The sequence below is a fragment of the Euprymna scolopes genome, chromosome 36, assembly GCF_053919585.1.
Source record: "Euprymna scolopes isolate OS-2025 chromosome 36, ASM5391958v1, whole genome shotgun sequence".
Classification (NCBI taxonomy): domain Eukaryota; kingdom Metazoa; phylum Mollusca; class Cephalopoda; order Sepiida; family Sepiolidae; genus Euprymna; species Euprymna scolopes.
In genome coordinates this window covers 10,717,217-10,736,657 of record NC_136517.1, presented here as the reverse complement: position 1 = coordinate 10,736,657, position 19,441 = coordinate 10,717,217, and the positions used below count along the sequence as shown (strand labels likewise).

General features: G+C 37.8%; 1 protein-coding gene and 1 pseudogene across 2 annotated transcripts in view; both read left to right on the top strand.

The window, feature by feature from the left end:
- Nucleotides 1-19,441, top strand: part of LOC145260333 (ribosomal protein S6 kinase alpha-5-like) — a 427,160-nt gene that overhangs the window by 365,806 nt on the left and 41,913 nt on the right. For both annotated transcript variants that reach the window (XM_080118246.1, XM_080118245.1), the window contains exon 5: nt 4,778-4,888. In XM_080118246.1, coding sequence (XP_079974372.1) covers nt 4,778-4,888 — 111 coding nt within the window. The remainder of the gene's footprint in view (nt 1-4,777; nt 4,889-19,441) is intronic.
- On the top strand, nt 13,105-13,230 carry LOC145260809 (U2 spliceosomal RNA; annotated as a pseudogene).

The following is a 19,441-nucleotide window of genomic DNA, read 5'->3' as shown; positions in this document are numbered from 1 at the left end:
TCTCCGGTGTCCGGTCTCTCTCCCTCTCTCTCTCCGGTGTCCGGTCTCTCTCCCTCTCTCTCTCCGGTGTCCGGTCTCTCTCCCTCTCTCTCTCCGGTGTCCGGTCTCTCTCCGGTGTCCGGTCTCTCTCCGGTGTCCGGTCTCTCTCCGGTGTCCGGTCTCTCTCCCTCTCTCTCTCCGGTGTCCGGTCTCTCTCCCTCTCTCTCTCTCCGGTGTCCGGTCTCTCTCCCTCTCTCTCTCCGGTGTCCGGTCTCTCTCCCTCTCTCTCTCCGGTGTCCGGTCTCTCTCCCTCTCTCTCTCCGGTGTCCGGTCTCTCTCCCTCTCTCTCTCTGGTGTCCGGTCTCTCTTCCTCTCTCTCTTCGGTGTCCGGTCTCTCTTCCTCTCTCTCTTCGGTGTCCGGTCTCTCTCTCCGGTGTCCGGTCTCTCTCCCTCTCTCTCTCCGGTGTCCGGTCTCTTTCCCTCTCTCTCTCCGGTGTCCGGTCTCTCTCCCTCTCTCTCTCCGGTGTCCGGTCTCTCTCCCTCTCTCTCTTCGGTGTCCGGTCTCTCTTCGGTGTCCGGTCTCTCTCCGGTGTCCGGTCTCTCTCCCTCTCTCTCTCCGGTGTCCGGTCTCTCTCCCTCTCTCTCTCCGGTGTCCGGTCTCTCTCCCTCTCTCTCTCCGGTGTCCGGTCTCTCTCCCTCTCTCTCTCCGGTGTCCGGTCTCTCTCCCTCTCTCTCTCCGGTGTCCGGTCTCTCACCCTCTCTCTCTCTCTCTCTCTCTCTCTCTCTCTCGTCCGGTCTCTCTCCCTCTCTCTCTCTCTCTCGGGTGTCCGGTCTCTCTCCCTCTCTCTCTCTCTCTCTCTCTCTCTCGGGTGTCCGGTCTCTCTCCCTCTCTCTCTCTCTCGGGTGTCCGGTCTCTCTCCCTCTCTCTCTCTCTCTCTCTCGGGTGTCCGGTCTCTCTCCCTCTCTCTCTCTCTCTCTCTCGGGTGTCCGGTCTCTCTCCCTCTCTCTCTCTCTCTCTCTCTCGGGTGTCCGGTCTCTCTCCCTCCCTCTCCCTGTCCGGTGTCGGGTCTCTCCCTCTCCCTCTCTCTCTCTCCGGTCTCTCTCCCTCCCTCTCCCTCTCCGGTGTCCGGTCTTTCTCCCTCTCTCTCTCCGGTGTCCGGTCTCTCTCCCTCTCTCTCTCCGGTGTCCGGTCTCTCTCCCTCTCTCTCTCCGGTGTCCGGTCTCTCTCCCTCTCTCTCTCCGGTGTCCGGTCTCTCTCCCTCTCTCTCTCCGGTGTCCGGTCTCTCTCCCTCTCTCTCTCCGGTGTCCGGTCTCTCTCCGGTGTCCGGTCTCTCTCCGGTGTCCGGTCTCTCTCCCTCTCTCTCTCCGGTGTCCGGTCTCTCTCCCTCTCTCTCTCCGGTGTCCGGTCTCTCTCCCTCTCTCTCTCCGGTGTCCGGTCTCTCTCCCTCTCTCTCTCCGGTGTCCGGTCTCTCTCCCTCTCTCTCTCTCTCTCTCTCGGGTGTCCGGTCTCTCTCCCTCTCTCTCTCTCTCGGGTGTCCGGTCTCTCTCCCTCTCTCTCTCTCTCTCTCTCTCTCTCTCTCTCTCGGGTGTCCGGTCTCTCTCCCTCTCTCTCTCTGTCTCTCTCTCTCTCTCTCTCTCGGGTGTCCGGTCTCTCTCCCTCTCTCTCTCTCTCGGGTGTCCGGTCTCTCTCCCTCTCTCTCTCTCTCTCTCTCTCGGGTGTCCGGTCTCTCTCCCTCCCTCTCCCTGTCCGGTGTCGGGTCTCTCCCTCTCTCTCTCTCTCCGGTCTCTCTCCCTCCCTCTCCCTGTCCGGTGTCGGGTCTCTCCCTCTCTGGTGTCTGTCCTGTCTCTAGCTCTTCGATCTCTCTCTTCGATCTCTCTCTCCCCCCTCTCTCTTCGATCTCTCTCTCCCCTCTCTCTCCCCCTCTGTCTCTCTGATCTCTCTCTCTCCCCCTCTGTCTCTCTGATCTCTCTCTCTCCCCCTCTGTCTCTCTGATCTCTCTCTCTCCCCCTCTGTCTCTCTGATCTCTCTCTCTCCCCCTCTGTCTCTCTGATCTCTCTCTCCCTCTCTGTCTCTCTGATCTCTCTCCCCCTCTGTCTCTCTCTCTTTAATCTCTCTTTACTTTTCTTTTCTGTATCTCACTCTCCGTCTTTGGTCTCTGTCTCTCTTTCTCTTTCTGTCTCGGTTATTTTCATCTTGTTCTGGTTTTGCCATCTTTCTCTTGTCTCTCCACATTTTTTCTATTTTCTCTCTCTCTCTCTCTTTCTTTCTTTCTGGTATGTCTTTCTTTCTCTGGTTTCTCCCTAGTGTTCTCTCTCTGTCTGTATATGGTCCTTTACTGTCACTTTCTCTGATCTCTCTCCCCCTCCCAACCTTCCTCCAGTATTTATCTTTCAACAATTCATAACCTCAGAGCACATAATTTGACTCCCCCAATTGCTAATTTTTCATTCCTCATCCTCCTCCTCCTCCAAAACCTCCTCCTCCTTTTAAAATCCTTTGGAGTTTGATTTCAAGAAAGACATCTGAGAATTTGTCAAGTATCCTGTCATTTGAGAAAAAAAAAAAAAATAAAAAAAAAATTATTTTTCTTTCAGTTTTCCTCTTATCTTTTGCTCCTCCCACTTGTTATTATTTGTTTCTTGTCTTTGCCTGTAAAATATTTAAGCTCTTAACGTGTTAATGTCACTTACAATGGATGAAGATGAGAACCAGATCCGATCATACATCACTCCTCTTTTTTTAGCATGCGATCTTCCTGACTAATCCTCCAGCACTATTACATGTATTGCATTGTTTTTATGTAGCATCTTATATCTCATCCAGACACTGTTCTGTTGTATTACAGCTCTTTGTTGCAGCTAGATTAGCACCCGCTCCAAGCCAGGATCAAACCTACTCGATTCTACAGGGCGGCTCTGTTTTTCTTTTTCCTTTTTTTGTTTTGTTTTCTTTTCTTTTTCCGTTTTATTGTTTTTCTTTCTTTTCCGTTGTTTTTCTTTCTTTTCCGTTTTTCTTTCTTTTCCGTTTTTCTTTCTTTTCCGTTCTTTTTTTCTTTTCCGTTCTTTTTTTCTTTTCCGTTCTTTTTTTCTTTTCCGTTCTTTTTTCTTTTCCGTTCTTTTTCTTTTTCTTTCTTTTACGTTCTTTTTCCTTTTGCGTTCTTTTTTTCTTTTCTTTTCCGTTTTTTTTTCTTTTCCGTTTTTTTTTTTCGTTCTTTTTTTTTCGTCCTTTTTTTTTTTCTTCTATCCTTTTTTCCTTCCGCTTGTTCTTCTTTTTCCGTTTTTATCCTTTCGTTTTTATTTTTGTTTCCATTTTTATTTTTCCGTTTTTTCCTTCGGTTTGTTTTCTTTTTTGTCCGTTAATTTTTTCCTCTTTCCTTTTTTATTATTTTTACTCTGTTGCGAAAGAGAAAAGGTTACCCGGCCGGAAGTTGTTTAGACATGTTAATTAGCCGTACAAATCTGTCGCTCATTAATAAGAGTATCATCTTATGATTCTGTCTATATATGGATTAGTTTAATTGCATAAAGCCAACAAACCACTAAGACCAATCATATCTGCGAGAGGAAGTGATCCCCACAAAATTGCCACTTAGCTCTGTCAGGCACAATCAGTCATAGCAAAGACTCTTAATTATCTAATTAATTATAAGACGCAAAGCATTCTGTGTGTACATTAGATTTATCCAACATTGCATAAGTATAAAATTTGCTGAACATCCTCCGCTCTCTAATAAAGCTAAATGTGTATTTATTTGTACAAGATGTGGCAGAAATATCTCCCACATTTTGACAAGCAGTCTTCTCAGCCGTTCTCGTGCAGTTTCTGGGCAATAGATGGGACTGCATTGTCGTGTGTAGAATTCTTTTGACTGTTTGATCAGACAAGCCCAAGGTCAAAACGTGTTTCTGAGCTAAACGCCTTGGAGACTGAGTAATAGAAAGTTTCACAGTTCGAATACTGTCTGGTGTTCGAATGCTTCAATGCTTTCCAGGTGGCTTCCTTTAAATGCGGAAACTGTAGCTCTGAAATTTTCAAACCATAGCTGTATTGATTTTCTATCTAGAACAGCATCAGACCGTTCTAACTTGCAATGAACTCTGAAAGCTTTCTGTGTTGCAGTTAAAGATTCACTTTCTTCAAAAACATTTCTACAATAAAAGCACGATGTACACCAGTCCAAACCATATTGTTTGATGAGGGTACCCGAAGAAAAATAAATGGCAAGTTATTAGCTAAATGAAAAACCCATTGGCACTTGTTCATTAGAACATTTAGTTGAAAGTTTACAGTGTGGCAGGTATTTCTGTTGCACCATGTATATGTGTGTTTGTGTGTGACGTCAGACAAAATTTAGCAAATAAAACTAAGAGTTTACAGGATAGGAGAAAGCAAACAGCACCCCCCTCCCATCCAGAATTAATTTTGAAAGAAATTATTGAAAGAGTTGAGCTTTCTCTTGAAAAGGCCTTATTTCTGTTATTACCTTGAAAAGATGGGAAATGTCTTGAAAAGTGTTTGCAAATTGGATTCTTTTGAGTAAAAATTTGTGTTGGAATATTAAAAATAAAATCGAAATGCATCCTGAAATTGTATCATTATTTCCGGTATTGTTGATACGTTACGTCCCTTTATCAGGAAACTACCCGATGTTATCCATGCACTTTACAGATGTAACCAAAGTGAAATTCAAATTTGAAATAAATACTATTAAAATATTTTTTTAAATATTAATCAAAATATTATTTATTTTTTTTATTTATCATTCTTTATCTCTCAAATTTCTCTCTCTCATTTCAGCTTGGTATCATTTACAGAGACATTAAATTGGAAAATATTCTACTTGATTCTTCCGGACATATTGTCCTCACTGATTTTGGACTCAGTAAAGAATTTTTACCTGGTGACACTGTAAGTTAACATTTTTTTTTTTTAATCCTCAAATCTGTTAGAAAAGAAATAACTTTAAAATATTTTTATTGTTTGTATCATTTTTCTTATTTGGACTACTATTCTCATTTTGATTGCTATATTCGTGACGTTTCGACCAATGTTTCGATTGACTTTCTTAAGCTATGCCTTTTTGAACTTGAGAATCTTTGTTGAACTAGTGAGAATTATTACTTTTTTATATTTTTATTACAAATTAACAATCATTATCTCAAATTTTGATTGTTGCTTCTGTATTAGATATTATGCTTTTTTTTAATAAATTTTAGGTTCTAGATATATATATATATATATATATATATATAGACAGACATTGTTGAACAGCATGGAGTGTTTCTGCTTAATCGTCTTTTTTGTAATTTCTCTATTTTTTGTTTCATCGTTCTAATATCTTGGTCGAATTTGTGTAAGAAAGTTCTGTAGTCATTTTCGTCCATCTGTTTTTTTTTTTTTTGCTTGTTTTTTTTTTTTTTGCAAGTACTTTCAACCGATTTTCTTCAGTCGTCTTCAGGCAGTTTTTGATTACTGTTTCATTTGAAATCTGGATACTTTTATTATGCTTCAGTTCAAATTACAGTTAAATTACTTAAAATAGTGAAATGTTTCGTGTGTAAAAAAAAAAAAAATTAAATGTAATTTGAATTGAATCATATAAAAGCATCCAGATTTTAAGTGAACAATAATCAAAACGACTAAAGAAAATCGGTTGAAAAAAACAGGAAAAAACAAATGGATGAAAACGACTATGGAACTTTCTTACACAAATTCGACCGAGATATTAGAACAACCACATGAAAAATGGAGAAATTACAAAAAAAGACGATTAAGCAGAAACATTCTTTGCTGGTCAATAATGTCTGTGTAAATGAAAACATGCTGCCTAAATACACAATACAAATATATATATATATATATTTGTAGTCATCGACATACAGTCCTGTTTTGTTGTATTACAACTCATCAGTGCCGCTAGACTAGCACCTCTCCCAAGCCGAGGATTGAACCTAGAATCATCGCGTTGACAGTCAGCAGTTCTACCGATCGACTCACCTAGTCTTGGGAGATTTTAACCTTTAAAACCATATAAAAAAAAAACTTAAATTTTATATTTTTTATCAATGTTGGAAAACTATTTAGTCAGCAAGTCATTTAATCACCTGCAATCAATGCATGAACTTGCTCTCTCGAATTTACAATAGTCCTAGTGTTAATTTAAGGGATCATCAGTTTTTTACCATGAAACCCTATTTCAGGGATTTAAAACCAAAACAGTATATTAAATCATGTCTCACCAGCAGTGTTGATTAAACACCACCTCCCTTGATCACAAGAACAAAAATATGTTCCAGATATTGGATCAAGTTACCTACTCTTGATTAATTTGGCTAACCTGTTCATGTTATAAAAAATGTCTTCCTTACCTGTGGGATTTGTCTGTTTCTAAATTCAAAATGGATATATTTTTAAAAATTTACCAGTGTTGTATTTATAAGATTAGGATTAATCCATTTGACTACTTATCACCCCTATGATTAGTGCTATGTATATATTTATATATATATATATATATATATATATATTAGAACAAAGAATTAATAAAACATGTTAAAAACACTTCAGGAAGAGTTAAAAACCTATTTAATTTTCAAAAAGGAGACACAAATTAAGTGGATTATCCTTAATCCGTGGAGTTTCAATATATATATATATATATATATTTATATATATATATATATATATACTAGCCTGTTAAAAAGGGGGGAAAGTATTGACTTAGAATGAGTGCTTTATAACAAATTGATGTTTGAATATTAAATTTGTGCATTAAATACTAATCCCTATTAATCACTAATTGTGTATCGAATGGATACCATTATACTTAGTTTGCTGCACCTTATCATAAAAGTCCATGCAAAATTTCAGACAAATTAGCGCAGTAGTTTCTGAAAAAAAGTGAGAGTAAATGTGCTATTGTGGTGACTAAGCCGTATTAATCCTTAACTGTGCTTGAATGAATACCATAATAGTTAGTTCGCTGCACCTTATTACAAAAGTGCATAAAAAATTTCAGACAGTATTTTCTGAGCAAAAGTGGAACGGACAAACTAACAGAAATATGATATAGATGTTTAAAATTGAAATTAAAATCAATATGCTTTTTAGGTAGCTGATGTGTTATGATATAGTTAACAGCAATGAAAATGACAAAATATTTTTACAAATCAAATCGGCCTTCTTGCCACTTTTAATATAGAAATAATTACTCTTAAATATTTTTGACATTAGCTTGCTATTGGTCCATCCACTTTATTGAAAGTAACGTTTTGGTTGTTTTTCTTTCCTATTTCCCTAATCGCTGACCATATTGGTCAAGGCAAATGAGCCCAGGATTGCACACACTACAGCTGACCACTTCTGATCTCTCAAATTTCAGTAGGTTGTTAAAGAACCACTCCTGGCATGCTTCAAGTGTTCCTGTTTCAACTGTGAATAAAGATTGCTGCAAGCACTTCAAGGGCCAGAATAACCACAACGGTGTTGACCTTTTTGACTGGGAAGTCTCACTTCCGGAAAAGCAATAAACAAACTTGGAAATCAGACAAAATTTGTCTACATTTTTATCTGCTAAGAATGTACATCAAACATTGGCTTCTGTTTAAACTTGGCATCTTTTAAGACGCAAATAAACGCCTGTTATTGTTCATGACATTTTCCTCCAATTGAAAATTATTTTAATTGTTTAAATACAGGGGGAAGGTGTCTCTCTCTAGACACGATCCAAAAAAATAGTCTCTAATCAACCAAGCTCCAACCTCTATCCCATTGCCGCAATGTCATACTATCTGGTGACATCCACTCTAGACGAGTTGAACCAGCCTCCTTATAAGGAGGAAGTATCAAGGGATTATTAAATTCATAAACTGCCCCTAGTCCTTTTCTATCTTTCCCTTTCTCCCGTTCCCTCTTTTACTCGCGCTTTCCACTTTTCCTTGTACCTTCCCTTCTCTCTCCATGTCCTCCAAACCTCTCTTTCTCTTCCACCCCATTCATCATTGATGATATCATGACGTGTGCACGGATATAAACAGGATAAAAAGTAAAATTCAGTTTAAGTGTGTGTGTGTGTGTGTGTGTGTGTGTGTGTGTGTGTATATATATATATATATAGGGAGGGAGGGACAGATATTTTAATAATTCTTCAAATCAATTATTTTTTTTTCTTTTACTAACAGCTTTTTTATTTATTTATTGTGCATTTTAAACTGGTTGATTTGGTTGTTTCTCAAGATTGTCTTCATGCTTCACGAATATGACATGAATACAATAAAAAACAAGTAAATATCTCTCATTTGTTTATGAAAAACTGTCAAGGTTAACCGAAAGGTATAAAATAAAAATTTTTTAAAAATGTGCAAAGTATTTTTCTTCTAAGACATCTCTCTCTGACTTTCCTCTCTTTTTCTCTCTCTCTCTCTGTCTTTCCTTTCTCTCTCTTCCTCTGCCTTTCCTTTCTCTCTCTCTCTCTCTCTCTGTCTTTCCTTTCTCTCTCTCTCTCTCTGTCTTTCCTTTCTCTCTCTGTCTTTCCTTTCTCTCTCTGTCTTTCCTTTCTCTCTCTGTCTTTCCTTTCTCTCTCTGTCTTTCCTTTCTCTCTCTGTCTTTCCTTTCTCTCTCTGTCTTTCCTTTCTCTCTCTCTCTCTGTCTTTCCTTTCTCTCTCTCTCTCTGTCTTTCCTTTCTCTCTCTCTCTCTCTGTCTTTCCTTTCTCTCTCTCTTTCCTTTCTCTCTCTCTCTCTCTCTCTCCTTTCTCTCTCTCTCTCTCTCTCTTTCCTTTCTCTCTCTCTCTCTGTCTTTCCTTTCTCTCTCTCTCTCTGTCTTTCCTTTCTCTCTCTCTCTCTCTCTGTCTTTCCTTTCTCTCTCTCTCTCTGTCTTTCCTTTCTCTCTCTCTCTCTGTCTTTCCTTTCTCTCTCTCTCTGTCTTTCCTTTCTCTCTCTCTCTGTCTTTCCTTTCTCTCTCTCTCTGTCTTTCCTTTCTCTCTCTCTCTGTCTTTCCTTTCTCTCTCTCTCTGTCTTTCCTTTCTCTCTCTCTCTGTCTTTCCTTTCTCTCTCTCTCTGTCTTTCCTTTCTCTCTCTCTCTGTCTTTCCTTTCTCTCTCTCTCTGTCTTTCCTTTCTCTCTCTCTCTGTCTTTCCTTTCTCTCTCTCTCTCTGTCTTTCCTTTCTCTCTCTCTCTCTGTCTTTCCTTTCTCTCTCTCTCTCTGTCTTTCCTTTCTCTCTCTCTCTCTGTCTTTCCTTTCTCTCTCTCTCTCTGTCTTTCCTTTCTCTCTCTCTCTTTCCTTTCTCTCTCTCTCTCTCTGTCTTTCCTTTCTCTCTCTCTCTTTCCTTTCTCTCTCTCTCTGTCTTTCCTTTCTCTCTCTCTCTCTCTGTCTTTCCTTTCTCTCTCTCTCTGTCTTTCCTTTCTCTCTCTTTCTGTCTTTCCTTTCTCTCTCTCTCTGTCTTTCCTTTCTCTCTCTCTCTGTCTTTCCTTTCTCTCTCTCTCTGTCTTTCCTTTCTCTCTCTCTCTGTCTTTCCTTTCTCTCTCTCTCTGTCTTTCCTTTCTCTCTCTCTCTCTGTCTTTCCTTTCTCTCTCTCTCTCTGTCTTTCCTTTCTCTCTCTCTCTGTCTTTCCTTTCTCTCTCTCTCTCTGTCTTTCCTCTCTCTCTCTCTGTCTTTCCTCTCTCTCTCTGTCTTTCCTCTCTCTCTCTCTGTCTTTCCTCTCTCTCTCTCTGTCTTTCCTCTCTCTCTCTCTCTGTCTTTCCTCTCTCTCTCTCTGTCTTTCCTCTCTCTCTCTCTGTCTTTCCTCTCTCTCTCTCTCTGACTTTCCTCTCTCTCTCCCTCTATCTCTCTGACTTTCCTCTCTCTCTCTCTCTGACTTTCATCTCTCTCTCTCTCTGACTTTCATCTCTCTCTCTCTCTCTCTCTCTCTCTCTCTCTCTCTCTCTCTCTCTCTCTCTCTGACTTTCCTCTCTCTCTCTCTGACTTTCCTCTCTCTCTGTCCCTGCTAGCTTGGATAGATACTTTTGCAGTTTTAACAAAAAAAAGCTACAATAATATCAGAGCGTCTCCGTTTATGCTGAATATCTACAGAATGCCAACATCAATATATTACGTATGAATGAGTCTCCTGTGGAATTTCCACAGGTCCCGCTAGTGTTCTAATTAAAACGTTTTAATAACGCTTGAAAATATTTTGTTGTTGTTGTCTTCAAAATTCTTGTGTGTAAATAAGAGAGAAAAATGAAATCGCTTTTGATGATTCTATTGCTTTACATGTGTTTTTTAAAAAAATTCTTACTAAAGGCCAAAAGGCCACTCGAGGAGTTAATAGTTGGGAAAATTTGATTATTTAAGAGGACGTATCTTACATATTTACATTGGACTTGAATACAACAATGTCGTAGTCAGTTGGAAATTGTGTTCCAAGGGTGAGTAGTTTTAAGAAAGAAACTCTGTTCATGGAAGTTCCATTATGTACACAGGCGGAGGAATGGGATTTATTCACAGTGGTTGTAGCTAGATGAGCTTTTTTGCTGTGACGTGTTTTATATCGAAGGTAAAAACTATAGATTAGAGATCGATTGAGCATCTACCATTAAAATAACCATAGAGCAAAAAAGACCCGCGACATTTCTTTTATGAAAAAGTGGAGAAGAGAAGAGTGCAACCTCACTAGATTTCAAAGTCGGTTTTGTACTCTGTCAAGGTAGGAAAAGAATCTCTGATGGGTGTGACCCCAGATGTGGCAACAACACTTCATCTTAGGATGCATTTGACTCTTATACAGACAGAGGATTGCATCAGACGTGAGATATCTTCAGGAGCGGCAGAATGGCCCAACCATTTTTCTGGTAACCATAGCAACAGATTTGATGAACTTCTTCCATTTCAAATCTGAAGTGAAGGTCAGTCCCAGAAACTTATTATAGAGGGTTTTCGCAAGGGAAAAGGGATTCGTTTCAATTGGGACAAATGAGGATCTGAGTGTTGGTGGTGAAAAAAAAGAGATGCTTAGTTTAAGAATCTTTTCTCCCATTGCACTACGTGCTCCAGATTGGAAATAGAACATCAGAAAGATTGCACTTCGAAGTGTTTCCGGGGATGGGTGTGACACCTGCATAAATGTTGACAAATGATCTTAGAATGTTATTCGGGAAATCATTGAAGATCAGGATAAGGGTTGATCCTAGAATGGATCCGAGGCATGCTGGCATTAATATATGCTTCAAACTTCTGCTCATCAACAAGTGTTTTTATAAACCTATTAGACAGAAAGGATTTGATGGTTGATGCGATATTTCCAGATATTTCATAGCTAGCAAGCTTGTGAAGTAAACCTTTGAAAATGAAGCCTCCATCCTTTATAGATTTACTCATTCTGTGTGATATTACAGTCAGCACGTCAGCTGTTGATCTTACAGGATGAAATCCATATTACTTGTTACTAACAAATTGTGAGATTGACAATTTGATTCATTACAGATTCAAGAAACTTATTCATCAGGGCTCTACAGACAGATTTATCTTTAGTTGACCTTTGACAATTAAATATTTTTGTTTACTAGCCAAATAGAAAGTTACTAGCCAAACCTACAGGATTTTTGGAATATGACATCTTCGATCCATGACAAGTACATATATCATAAATGTTTTTCTGTATTTTCTTTTTAAATAATTGTAATTCTAAATATGAACCGAATTTTATGTTAAGATTTGAAGGTATAAACATTAAAATTTATATATTTTATTTTTTGGAATCCTTTGAGATGAGGAACATGATTAGTCGGCCAAAACGTTGTGAGACAACAACTATGGAAGGCAGTAATTACTGGGGATACAGTTACAAGACTCAGCATTCCTATCCTGTTGCAGTTAACCACCCAAAGAAGGCCAGAGGATAAGTTGGCCAAAATGTAGTCAAGCAACAACAATTATGGGGATAATAGTCCACAAAAAAAAATGAATACTTACATTCAAATTTCTTCAGATGTTTTTTAAACAGCCTTCAAAATAAAAGAGCATATTATTAAACTTTTATTGTTTAAATAATTTAACTTTGTTCATTTAAAAAAAAAAAATGGTTGAAAAGACATATTTCACTCAGTAATGAGGTTTGTAAGATTGTCAGTGAAAGAAATACAATCACCAAAAGATAAGCATTTGAAAAAAATCACTCGCAAATACGACTGTTACACTTGCAACGTAAAGCTTTGATCATGATGCACAGACGACTGATTTGTCTGTATTGAAAAAGACAGGACCGGTTTCCAGTGTTTTTAAATACTAAGCCGTCTGACAAAGTTTTCCAATATGATGGAGAGCATAAGCTCCTTTGAAGAGCTTCATAAGAATAGGTGCAAGTTTTGGTTGCATTTTTAGTCGCGTGCAAGCGACTCTCACTCCGTCGGTTGGTCGGTCTGTCTGTAACACTTTTGTGCTTGGCCTTTTTGGTTAAGATCAAAGGTCTGTTGTTAATAGAGGCTTTTCTTAGCTTTTTAAGCTTTTCTTGGCCTTTTGGCCAAACACCCACATCTAGAGGGCATCCCCACTTAGAGACTGACCCACAGAAGCAAGGTTCCTTTTACAAACCTAGTGGAACGGGCAATCTATCAACTAGATGGGGTTGGGAGGGTCCTACTAATCACGTTTTGTTTTTTTTCTTCCCCCACCCTCGACACAAAAGAATTATTGTACCATTGTACTTTTTTTGTTTTTACACGTCAATAAAAAATGTTTTAAAAATTGGGAGTTAAGTAGGACGTCCCCCAGTATGAAAGGGTGAATACGGTATTATGGTGAAAGAAGATACTAGCTGGGAGAAACTTTTGATTTTGTTTAGTTCTGGAGTGACAAGGATGACCAACGACCCCCCACAATCCCCCCTTTTGAGTTGGCCATGTGTCTAAGTTTTTTGTTCATTGTTGATTTTCAATGTATTTTTAACATGAATAAAGGATTTAATATCTCAAAGTGTAGTATCTGCCGGAACAGATACTGCAAGCAAAGACCATATGGGGGAGCAACCCTTCATATCAATTGTTACTATCCAGCTCCCTTACTCCCCGGGAGTTGTTCCACATTTTCCCTTCACTCCTCACTTTAAAAATCGGCCTTGTGCCTAATTTGCTCAGTGGGGGAGCAAATAAATAACCTTTTCTTGGCCTTTTGACCAAGATCAAAGTGTAGTATCTGTTCTTATTACATGCTGTACTTATTGTGATATAAAGTGGGGGATCACTTTTCTGTATTAATTTAATGTAAAATGATCACTCACTTTACAACCAGTCAGTCTCAAAGCCATTCAAGTCATTCTCCAGATCATTCAAGTTGTTTTTACAGGATTCCAGTTATTTTTTAAGCATTCAAGTCATTCTTAAGGTCATTCAATTCATCGTTAAGTTCATTAAAGTCATTCTAAGTCATTTACTTTTTATTTATTTAAGTCATTTCAGCCCATTTTCCGGTCATTTTAGTTTATCTTTAAGAATTTCATGTCAATTCTACATTCACGCATTCATTCATTACACGAGAGCACGCGACTAATGGCTATCAGCCTTGTTTTAAGTAAAATGATTGGAAGGTTGTCAGGATTAGTTGCCTTGCTGGCATTATGGTTCTTGATAAGTTTAGCAAGATATGAGATGTCACCAAAGCGTTTTTTCAGTCACAGGGGCAAAAATTCTGGTGGCAGGTGTCCACAATCATTGAGGGTGGAATCTGATGCAAAAAGTTTGCCTTTATCAGATGCTGATGAAATCACTTCTGGTCCTTTGATGATGGTTGAAATAGAGGTCACGTATTTGTTAGGACTTTGTTATTAGCCAAAACTCATGGAAACCAAACTTCTGTTCACCACTCTAGATTTAACATATTGGGTTTTCGATAAAATCTTTTACAGTGATTACTGGCAGTCCTAAAAGTGGCTTTTGTTTCGGAACATCTATTGCATTGAAAGCAATTGAAGTTAGTCAATCTTCAATGAGCAATGCTGAATAACTCATGCCCTCTACTGATCCAGGACCATTGTCAGCACCCTCAAAATGCAAATCCGAACCATTCAACACCTGAGGGCACAGCTCAACAAAGTTTCTGGTCACAGTTATGGTCTTTGGTATGGTTTCTAAGTGAGGGCCACATCATGCCACCTCACATCTTCGAAGTCAGCTTGGAAGTCAACACTAAAGTGTACCTACATGTGTTGAAGAATGTGATGATCCCCTGGTGAAATCAAGTGACCGCTGACAGACCCTCGGTGTGGCAGCAGGACTCAGTGCCAGCCCACAAGTCCAAAGAGACTCTTGCTTGGCTTCAGAAGGAGTGCTACGATTTTGTACGCTTCTCTCACTGCCCCCCCCCTCCTCCTCCGATCTGAACTCTCTGGACTACTTTATTTGGTCATACATCAAGAACATCACCAACATGACCTCCCACAATACCAAAGTGAGCCTAATTGCCGAGTATTGTGGCAAAAGCATGCTCACAGTCCTGGACCCGTATCGAGATGGTGATTGAGGCTGAAGACGGCCTTTACATTGAATAGATGTCAGCTCTACTACATAATCAAGTTACCTGAATTGATTTTTTCAATAAAAGTTTTAGAATAAAGCTGTAGTGTTGTTTTCTGTAGGGCGACAAATTTTATCGTTCCATCCTGCAATGAGTTCATGATTTTGGTTAAAAAAAAAAAAGAATTACCCAACGTCGGTTGATATGCCAGAAAATCGAGTAATCAACTTGAATTGTGAAAATTGATTTTTTTTTTTTTTTTTTTTTTTTTTGGTTCGTGGAAATATCGGCTATCTTTGATAGAAGATTTGGAAGAAATTGAATGAGATCTAGCAGACTAATGACTTTGACTAATAAATAGTACAAGTTGGGAACTATTTATAAATCTATCAGCAAATAGATTGTCTCTCACTTGGCTTAATGACAAGCGCCACTGAATTGACGGGCATTTCTGTTGAGTCCAGATAAGCATTCAGAGAGGGAGGGGGCTGATGGTGCTGTAGTTTAGATATGACTTCATGTAGGATTATTTTCAAATTCAGACAATCAGATGATATCTCCCTCAAGTTCATATTAACATTCGGTTACATATCATATGAGTGGGTGCTTATCCAGAATTCAACGTAATTAAAAAGCAAAAATATGAAAAATCTTATATGATGTACATATTAGTCACCGAACAAAAATGTCATATTCCAAAAAGCACATAAATTGATTAAGTATTTTATTTTTTATTTAGAAAATCAAATTTAATGAGAAAGCGACGTTGGTGTGCCATATTTAATAAATAAATGGAGACAACTCAATTCGAACTACCGTGATGGAAATAGAGATCAAAATCAGCCTTGTAATGCCTACAAATTACTATTAATTTTATTAATTTATGAACTTTTTTAATTTTATTAATTTATTTTATGAACTTTAAAAAAAGCTACTTGATCAATTTTCGCGATTTTTGGAAAATTACTTTTCTGTAATGGGTACATAAATCATAAATATTTCTGTGTAAATAAATTTTCTTGGTAAAAAAATATTAAAACTATTAAATGTATTTAACTAGCTAAAGACTGCATTAGTGCAAGATGAAATTAAAGTAATTGATGGTTCTCCAGAATACCCCCCTCTCTCTCTCTCTCTCTCTCTCTCTCTCTCTCTATATATATATATATATATATATATATATATATATATATATATATTATTTACAAAAACTATATTTCGGATATTTTTTTAAATATCTACTTTAACAGTGTTCAACATAGCTTAGTGTTGATATAAAAATATATTTTTGGCAAACAAGCTGCACAGAAACCTTTGTATTGTTTCCAATGGAAATCATTAAGCTATCAAACATTTCTGCATATATAATAGTAGTTTACAAATCCACTTATGGCAAGTAAGCTACACAGAAATGTATGTGTGTGTGTGTATATAATAATTATTCTTTTATGGCTACAAGCATGAGTGTTTTGTGCTTCATCAGTGTAGGATTACAATTCCTGCCTGTCGGGAGATTCGAACCCAGCCACCTTTGACTCCATTTGCTAATCTCTACCTCTGGGCCACCAAACAATTGCCACGAGAATGAAAAGAATTAACTAATAAACGCTCAATTCGTCCACAGACATTAGACAATCCAGAATGTTCAAACAGGAAGTCATGAACGTTGCATAAACGCTAGTTGACTTCCTCTTAGTTTATACTTCCCAGACAGTGCCCATCCTTAAGTATTCTTAAAGAGACTTGATAATTATGATTAAATAATAATTATTCTTATACATATATATATATATATATATATATATATATATATATTTAAATAAGGGGGTAGTCACCAACAATGTGTATTTTTTAACATTATTTTATTATTCCGTGTCTTGGTTTTTCATTGAGAATTATGTTTGGATCATTGTAATAATGTTTTTAAATCATTGAAATCGTTTTCAGCGTCCTCATCAGAAATTATTTTCAAATGTGTTGGAGATGTAAAAATGGCATTTTCGTAGTTCATTTGAAGTGTTTCCAAGGGGTGGAGGCGTGAAAGTGTCTATTATTCATTGACATGTTCAATTTTTATAACTCTTTTATTGGGCTTGTCAGGCCACTGACCTCGGCTGTAGTCACTCTCGTGTTGTTTCTCTCTCTTTCTCACTCTCTCTTTCGGCTTGTGTTTTTTTCCCTTTTCCTTTAGGGTAGGGTGTGTGTGTGTGTTTTCTTTTATTGGTTTGAGAATGTGTGTACTATTTTATAGTATTATGAGATTATTTGCTTCCCTAGGAAATTGACTGTGATACAAGGTCGTTACTAATGTGTATGCGTGAGGAGGGGGGGGGGCAGCTCTTCTGAAATAAGGGTAGGGGTGCTTTCTTTCTATTTTGATATTTATTTTTTGGATTCTTGGATTTTAGTATTGTGATTTTTCGTTTCAGTCTTTTCGGGTATTCTTTATATTATGTCTGTTTAGATAGAGGGGTGTATTTAAAAATATGTATAGGGGATTTTTTAATGTTTCTATTTATTTGTCTCCCCATGTGGGTATGGCCAGACCCAAGATCAGTTCCTAGTGTGGGGAAGATTTTGTTCCCCAGAGGAGGGAGCCAATTGGAGGGGGTATAGGTATAGGAGGGGGATGATAGAAGGGATGATAGTTGTCTCAGTCATGAGGGGGGGTTCTCTTCCACTGACTGAGAAGAGAGCGAGGTGTTGGAACAGATATAATACTATGGTTCTAGGTGTTTCCTAGTGTTGTTGGTTTCGAGGTTAAGTAGGGTTGGTATTGTTCAGTGTGTTGTATTAGGGATAGGGGTGTTATGTCTGTGTGTGGTTGTATGTGCGCGTGTGTGTGTTTTAATGTGTCAGTTGGGATTTATGTGCGGGTGTGTATATGTATATGGATGTGCATGCAAGTGTGCCTTGCATTTCATGTTTTTGTGTGTTGATATTAAGCTCTGTTCAGTTCAGGAGTGAATAATGGTCATATCGATTCGTTTCCTAAATGTAAATCCAATAAAACTCTATTGATTATTAAATAGTGCTCATTGCAGCTCCTACCATGAGAAAATGTGACACGAAGTCGGAAAGTAGAAATTGAAAAGCTAGTATCCAAGAGGTAGAACACTCTGACCTACTAAAAAATATCTGAGCATCCCTGTCGGCATTCCCCAATAGAGACGCCCCAAACGATTAACACTAAGCTAACTCTTTCTCGAAGAAAGAAGGTAAAGCCTCGGATGGTGGACTTTTGATCAACAGAAAAAAAGGCCACAACTCATATGGCACACACTGATTGTTGAGGACGTGACTTGATATGAGCAACAACACAGCCTTAAGGTCAGGTGCCCCCCCACCCATTCCCCATGATAAAATTGGACCTAGCTATACAAATGTCAAATTTGTTAAGAAGACCAGCTCAGTATTCCTTATTATATAAAATAGTTTAAAACATAAGACTTTATAGATTTTAAAATGATGTTGAAATTAAGAGTGAGAAATTTAAAAATAAATAAAAATATATACAAGCTGAAAAATATTTTTTTAATTGCATAAACTATGGCAAGTGCTCGTCTGAGCTTCAATCTCTGGTCCCCCCTCGCCAATCTTTTACGCAAAACACCCGTCTAGCTGAAGCCACTGTCAAAAATTTTCCCCACTCTCTATCTGTGCCTAAATCAAAACGTAGATTCCATGAACACAGCTTCTTTCTTAGAACAGCATGCCAGTGGAACTCTGTTCCATCTGCCTGTTTCCCACCTGACTACAACTTGGATGTCTTCAAATCCAATGTAAACAAATTCCTGATGAACCGCCCCCTTAAGTAGACACTTTATGAAATCTCAACACTAACGTACAACGTACTGTACATGCAATAACCCTTATCCCTGAGTGGCTTCCAGGCCTTGATAAGTGGTGACCTCCTTGTAAAAAAAAAACAAAAAACTAGCACATAGCAGAAATATGGAATGATGTGGTCGGAGTTGCCCATATCTTACATAGACAAAGTTTGCTTTTCTTTCAGAAAAATATGTTAAAAACATCCAAAATCAATTGGTAAAATACATATGAGAAAGAAAAAAAAAAAAAAAACACCAATATTCTCAAAGGAGTCTCAATCAAAAAATATATATTCCTTCCTTAAAAGGAATTACAGTCCAAATATATTCAGTCACTTCTGTATTATACTCATTTATATTAAATCACACTGTATTACTATATGTCAAATGATTAGTCATTAGTTTAGATAGTATAGTTGTTGTTGTATCTATATCTTTACTCCTATAAATTTGGGTTTTTTTGTGTATTGATATACATATTAAAAACCATTTTTCTCTATTTATTTAAAAAAAAATACAATTTGTTATATATGGGTCGTGGAATTGTATTCTTCATCTGCAAAAGATATAACTAATTTGCATATTCTTTTAAACATTCATTTTAATTAATTCCCTATTAGGTTTTCGTTTTTTTTATGAGACGATCATCTTTAGTTAACTATTAAGTGTAATTATATTCATGCAGATATTCTACATGATTTATACTTGTGTAATATTTATGTAAAAAGGTTATATATAGTAAACAAAATTTTTTTAATATATATTTATGTATGTGTATATATATTTGTTTAAAAGATTTTACCTACTAAACTCCTCCATCAGTTTTTGGTCTACAGACATGAAACTTTAGACATAGGGTATTCGAACCCATGCAAAACTTTATATTTGGGTTTTAGTGCAAAAATGTGAAAGTTAAAGAAATGGAATTTGCCAGGTGAAGGTCGAACGACAGCATTACGAATATGCATGTGTAATGTAATAGCTATTAGTTCATATTTTAATTTTTAGCCATGCAGAAAACTGGTTTTCATAGCTTGGGCATTAACGTCAAAGGAAAAAGTAAATCATAAGCTAAACGTTTTGGTTTCGATTCTAGGTGGTGGCGGATGAGTCTTTTTGTTTTATTTATTTTTAAACTCTTTAAATCATT